Source organism: Pyxicephalus adspersus, chromosome 11 (genome assembly GCF_032062135.1).
Source record: "Pyxicephalus adspersus chromosome 11, UCB_Pads_2.0, whole genome shotgun sequence".
NCBI classification, from domain to species: Eukaryota; Metazoa; Chordata; class Amphibia; order Anura; family Pyxicephalidae; genus Pyxicephalus; species Pyxicephalus adspersus.
In genome coordinates, this window is record NC_092868.1 from 42,910,745 (window position 1) to 42,917,707 (window position 6,963).

At 43.6% G+C, this 6,963-nt stretch overlaps 1 protein-coding gene across 1 annotated transcript; it reads left to right on the forward strand.

Annotated features, from left to right (window-relative positions):
* Window positions 1–2,317: 2,317 nt before the first annotated feature.
* On the forward strand, window positions 2,318–6,613 carry B3GALT6 (beta-1,3-galactosyltransferase 6). The gene has a single exon (XM_072425851.1). The coding sequence runs from the start codon at window positions 2,550–2,552 to the stop codon at window positions 3,588–3,590; it is 1,041 nt and encodes a 346-aa protein (XP_072281952.1). The 5' UTR covers window positions 2,318–2,549; the 3' UTR covers window positions 3,591–6,613.
* Window positions 6,614–6,963: the final 350 nt, after the last annotated feature.

Here is a 6,963-nt window from a genome sequence, read left to right on the forward strand (position 1 = left end):
TGGTTTATTAAAGTTATCCAAGACCAGAGAAGATAGACTATTATGGTTGAACCTGGGTGATCCAGAAAACCTAGAAGAATCTGGTCAAGGATTGAAAACATTTGCCAAATAATAGGAAAAGATTTTATGAAATTCCTTCCACATTTGCTGGATCATCCAGGTTCGCCCATGATAGTCTATTTTCTCCAGTCTTGGAGATCTTTAAAAAATCAGGCCCATTTATTACTTATAGCCACACATGGCACTGTCTACCCTTACAGCCACACCAACAAAGGTGTGGCAGATAGCTAATAGTCTGAAGGGGAGGGTAATGTATGGTGTGAGAAGGGGGTATAAGCAAAGAGGTAGACTACAGGGTTGCTGAAGCTGTCAGCTATAATTCCAAATGCCAACACCCCCTCCTTTTCCCCAGCCAGATCAGGCCAGCCGATGCTGATCTAAGCTGGCAGTCCAGAGATTACACTGTCTGTGTAGGGCACAGCGGAAGCCAAGGGGGAAAAGAAGATGGTGTGAGATCATAGTGTCATAAATTAGAGGGCTACATCCCTATGCAACAAATACTCACCTACTGTGGGGACTATACTGGAATGCTTCCTGTTGGGTATAGCCATTGTGGATAGTGCTATTTTACATTTCAGTGTCAATACTACCTGACTTGTGGTGGCTACAAAATGTTATGACCTTCCTGCATACTCCAGGTTTGTAGCCTTTTGGTTTATCCCAAAATACACCTAAAGCAGTCCTGGCACTAAGTGACTGTGCTACTGGTCTTCTAAAACCTCCAGTGATCTGTCAAATCTCAGGGAACTCCTGTTAAAATTACTAGATCCACAGCTCACAGTACATTAGTGTGATGTGCAACGGGAATGAATGTTCCGTACATTGTTGGCCATTGGAAGGAATGTCACCCTTACAGATAGCCAAAAAGATCAATGTCAGTGGTAATTTGTCTAAGAGGCACAAATAGCTTTAGGAATTTCTAGTAACCTCTGGAGGAACCCTGGTTGAAAAACACTGGTGTACAGGATCCACTAAAAAGAGCCACAAATAGGTTTGATTGATGGGATATGCATGGTTTGCTGGATGTTGCAATTATCGTTAACCCCGTACTTTTCTCACTATATTAAAATCTCACTTACCTGGTCCCGCTGTGCTCATCCAGCGTCGGGTCCATGTTCCAGCGTCGGGTCCATGTTCCAGCGTCGTCCTCCAGCGTCGATCTCCCTCTCCAGCGTCGGGTGCCGTCTCCTATACCAGCGGGACCGGTAAGATGCCGGCCGGCTCCCTGGTCCCGCTGATCGTCCCGCGTCGTTCTCCTTCCAGCGCCGGGTGCTCTCTGAAACAAGAAGCCGGCCGGCGGAGGAAAAAAAAAGCCGGCCGGCTTCTTGTGCGTGCGTGCGCGATGACGTCGGCGCGTGTGCGGGAAATTCAAATTGAAACTCATTCATTCATTTTGTATTGGATTGAATACAGGAGTTTGTATTCAATCCAATACAAAATGAATGAATGAGTTTCAATTAAAAATAAATACAAAGTATGTATTTTGTATTGGATTGGATACAGGAATTTGTATTCAATCCAATACATAATGAGAGTTTGAATTTTGTTCTCATTTTGTATTGGATTGAATACAAAGTCCTGTATCCAATCCAATACAAAATAATAGAAAATATATTTATGTGGTTTTGTCTATAGGTATGTGACGTTGGACGCTAGGGAGGTGTTTTAGAAAAATATATTACTATACAGTATACCGAATTATCGCATTTTCAGTATTTTTCATTTATTTATGTATTCTTGTTTAAGCTGAATTTTGTGTTTTTCCTTTATTTTAGCAAAAGTTTTTTTTTTTTTTTACATGATTGTGTGTTTCAAACATTTTTTATATTCATTATATCTACTAGACCCCTATTCGGACATATTTCTGTAAGTTACAGGTCCACAATTTAAAAAAAAAAAATTTCATGAAAACCTGTAACGCTTTTGGTACAGAAATCTAGACATCAATGTAACGCCCAGGTGGTTAATAATGATAATAATAATAGTCATTTTTAATGTGATAGTTGTGGCTGGAGTTTTCCTTTATTGCTTTAAAAGATATAGGCAAGTCGCATTTTGTTGCTAAAGTCAGGTCAGTATACTATAGAGGATTTGGTTCCAAAACTGAGGAATAGTTATAAACTAGGAGTGTTGGGCCTGGGGGCTTTACAAGTAGAGTCTTTGTTGTCATGGTAACTAGACCCCGCTGGCTGCCCGAATGATGAGAAAAAACTACATTTCCCACAATGCAGCGGGGGCGTCACCCGGATGTGCTTCTCGGTGGCCTATAACATCAGTTTCCCGGTGATGTCGGATGTGGTTGGTTCTGCAGCTTGGGATAGAAGAGCGCTGACACCGGGCAATACAGGTTTGATGTTCCGATGAGATTTTTGGGCATGGCTCGCGCGCCGGTGCTGGTCACATGACCCGGCGAACAACAGCGCGGGAAATCTAATCGCCTTTGTCGGGGGAATGACCGGCTGAGACCTGAGAGGAATTCGGTGTCCGCCATGAACGTGTTGCGGCTGGTGTGCCGCCACAAGACGGCCCTAGGCCTAGTCGTGCTGGCTCTCTTTGGCATGGTGCTGGTATACCTGGCAAAATGTACCTCAGAGAACCTGAAACCTGTGGGTCCCCGGGGTCTCCCACATCCAGCTCATACCAACCTCCGCCTGCCCCTTCCACAGGGATTCGGTGGGCCTCCGCCTGAGAAGAGTGCCAGCGCCTTCCTGGTCGTGTTAATCGCCAGTGGGCCCAAATACACTGAGCGGCGAAGCATCATACGCAGCACCTGGCTATCGGCTGCCTCCCGCGGGGGAGGGGAGGAGGGCGGTGACTTGTGGTGCCGCTTTGTTATCGGGACGGCCGGTTTAGGGGAAGAAGAGTCCGCTTCATTGGAGATGGAGCAGCGTCGTCACGGGGACCTCCTGTTGTTACCGGAGCTGAGGGATTCCTACGACAACCTGACGGCCAAGTTGCTGCTCATGTACACGTGGCTGGACCACCACGTCGACTTTAAGTTCGTGCTTAAGGCTGACGACGACACGTTCGCCCGGTTGGATGTGTTGTTGGAAGAGCTGAGGAGCAAAGAGCCACGACGCCTCTACTGGGGCTTCTTCTCGGGACGGGGAAGGGTGAAATCCGCTGGGAAGTGGAAGGAGAGCACCTGGGTGCTGTGCGACTATTACCTGCCATATGCATTGGGTGGGGGGTACATTCTCTCCGGGGACCTGGTCCACTATCTGAGCATCAATAAAGACTACTTCGCCTATTGGCAAAATGAAGACGTGTCCTTGGGGGCCTGGTTGGCTCCGGTGGATGTTAAGAGGGTTCACGACACCAGATTTGACACGGAATACAAATCCAGAGGCTGTAATAATAAATATATTGTCACCCACAAGCAGAGCATTGAAGATATGCTGGAGAAGCACCAAACACTGGCCAAGGATGGCAAACTATGCAAAGAGGAGGTCAAGCTGAGGTTATCTTATACCTATGACTGGGGGGTGCCACCGTCACAATGCTGCCAGAGGAAAGATGGCATACCATGAACAAAACGCTGACAATCCCTGCTCCCGTCAAGGGCTGGGGATGGGGCATTTTTCTAGGAAAGTTGTATATGTTGCTTAATCCTTTATTTCAGACTTTGGCCGATGACTAAAAACCAAAGTCCCTCAGCAGCTTTAGTTCCCATTCCAATTGTTGCCAGAGGGAAAGACATGTCATGGATTGGTGGAATGCTGCAGTTGCTGCACCTTATGATGGCCAAGGTGGTTCAATATTTATTATCTGATGCAATAAAGATTCAAATATTGCTGACAATAGTTCACTGTATGGGTGACAATCAAGTTTGTACAGACTTATTTGGGAGATTCAGGACAACAACATTTGTTCAGAACAGAAACATGGGAGAGATTTAGGGCAGAGTACGACATTGTGGAAGAACATATTTGCTGCACACAACAAAATAAGAGAAACATTTAGAACCTAAGCACATTTGTTCTCATACTTCATGGTTATGGTATTTAAGTTATTCTGTACAGAATCCTTTCAACGTGGCCACTAACAAATCCTTCCGTTGGGATGTCTCCTTATGTTTAAACAACCAGTACAGAAAATGATTCCTGGATGAACATGACCGACGTTTCTCCACAAACAAGATTTCTATTGATCCTTTGGAAATATCTCTTGATCAAAGATGTCTTCCATCAACCTGTTCTGAGCTGAACTGAGACTCAAAAAGTAATTTTAAAGGGACACAGTTGCCTGAGCAGTTTTGTTGATGCTTTTTTTTTTTTAAAGAGGAAAATTAAAGGAAGAAAATGAAGAGCAGGTACTAGTATTAGGGTTTGTTAGTCACATAAAGAGGAACTCTATGATTATGCCAAAACCTTGGTTCTACATTACAAAAGTGTATAGACTTCGAGCTTACTATAAAAAGTTGGCTCTCCAGACAAAGCAACAGTATATTTTGTTGTAGATTTATTGGCACCAAGCACTTTGTGTGACTCAGGTCTTAAGCAAATGGATCTGAAAAGGCAAAAACTTTGAATATAAAAGCAAAGTTAAAATATGTAACACAGCAGACTTTACCATTTTCCCTTCTCCTAGGCTATGTACATACAGTGTAAAGCAGTCGTCCGATGTTATTCATGAATCTCTCTAGATCAGGGGTGGGCAAACTTTTTCACTCGGGCCAAAATCCGTTCTAAAATTTGGAAGAGGGGTTATGCCATCATGACGCCACGTAACATGATGGCATAGCCCCGCCCACTCTCCCATTGCAGATCTGGGCCTGTGATGGGAGAGTGGCCGGGTTGTTCTGCCTAAATCACTCTAAGAAATATCACTACAACAGCATTTTGTTTTAGGCTAACACAAAAAAATAAAATACAGGGCAGCTTGAAAAATAACTTATGCACTGCATAGGTTTCAATTCTTAGAGAAAACCTATTATTCTCAGTACTATCAGGATCTCCAAAAAGGTTGAAGGCAGGTTGGATATCTCTGACTTAGTTGCAGTTGTAGTTGAGTGGTTCGTAGCACTTAAGCACCATGTTTAGAATAATAGACCTGCATGGAAAGAATACAGCGCTATCAAGTCTCAATGGTTGATTTGCTTTGTGCTCCTGCAATATCATCATGATTGCAACCATTCTCCTAAAAAAGTGCAGTAAAAGCTCCTGACCAATTTTCTACACTGGTCCATGAAAAACTTACCTTTTTGTAAGTGGTAGCGACTCTTTCAGCTCTCGGGTGTCATTTCATGATGACATAACCCCGCAGTCTCAGATCCGCGATTGGAAGAGTGGGCGGGTTGTGTCCAGAGACAAAACCCCGCCCATTTCCCTGAGCCTGGGACTTGTATAGGGGACATGGTCCCCGGCTCTGGCCGGTGTGCCCCCCCCTGCGGGGTCCTTCTCCTTGAAGGACCCCGCTTGGAGTGGCACCGGCCAAAGCCATGGACCGCCGAGAGATTTAAAAAGGGCCGCATTTAAAAGCCTAATGGGCCTTAGTTTGCCCATGCCTGGTCTAGATGGATCTAGAACCACTGGTGTACAAGTTAAGGGAGGAGAGCACAACTGGGTGCAACTCCCTTTCCTTCCCACCTATCCTCCCCTCTTTATAGAACACAAAGGGAAGCTGTGTGTAGAGAGCTCGTTCATTCATCTGTCACTCATGCTGCCTGTTTCATGATTTTGGCAGCATAGAGCTGAAGTCCATACCATTTCTTGCTCAGTCCTCCGGCTTTCATGTAATTAATAGGCTTGCCTTCCTGTTCCTTGCTCAGCTCCTCAGTAACTGCCAAGTCCGAGTATTTTAGCATATAGCAGTACAACTTCTGAATACAAGAAAGCAGCTATTTGGGGTTTGGAGTGTTTTAGAGGTGTTGCATTTGCAGACTAGCTAACAAGCATATTATGCAGGTACTTGCATCACGCACCAATGTTAATTCCTCTGCAAATGCTGAGTCAACTTTGCACTAAAAGTCAGTTACCTTTACTTGCAAGCCAACTAACCATGCTCCCCCTCCACAATGATAAAAAAGATACTTCTACCAGCTTTAAGTTGGTTTGCCCTGGCACCTTTTATGTTGTGTGGCCTTTCCCACAACCTATTGGAAAATCTTAGAATCCAAGATATAATTGTTCTACACAGTGCAAGGTTAGATTTAAAATACATTCTGGATGTTATCCAGAAAGCTGTTTTCAATTTATATATTAGGATGGTCTCAGGGGGAAAAGTTCATGTATACTTGATTTGATCTGGTAACTTTTTGGTCTTTGTTGTCTGTATTTCTCAACCATACCAACTTTGTATAACCCAGAAATGTGACGGCATGTAATTGTAATTCATCAACATATACGTCTCCATCCTTGTAAACCTATTTCAAATCCAGGGAAAACGTGCAGTTTAACGTTTTGCATGTATGTAGTAATTTGAGTAATTTATTTTGTGCAGCTACTCATTGTACCTCAAACATTTTAAATTATTAAATGTCATTTGTCTTCTTGATATTCATTGTTTTTATAAAAACTGAAAATAAAGCTGGCTAAGAAGTCTTTCAACACAACAGGCAGGTTGGTGGTCTGGCTCATTGTGATGTCATCAAAAAACTATCATAGGAAAAAAATGTCTATTTCCTAAATAGACTTCACAAATTTGTGGCGTGCCTCCCTGCTTTTCTCATATGCTTGAGGTTTATCTTTTAGGCCTCGGATCACCCGGGAGACCGAAATCTAAAACAATGGCCAAGTGGCAGGCGGAAGTTTTTATTACGATAGTAAAAATTACATAATAGTTACATAGTCTCAGTAGAAGTATAGATCCTTCCTCGCCCTGAGACGCCATATCACACGCCATTCTCCTGCATTACTCACATTCTGAAAATAACATGTTTGTCTTAACGAAGCATGAATATAT

Excerpts from the sequence above, each read along its gene's own strand:
- B3GALT6 (XM_072425851.1), top strand. The coding sequence starts at position 2,550 with ATGAACGTGTTGCGGCTGGTGTGCCGCCACAAGACGGCCCTAGGCCTA.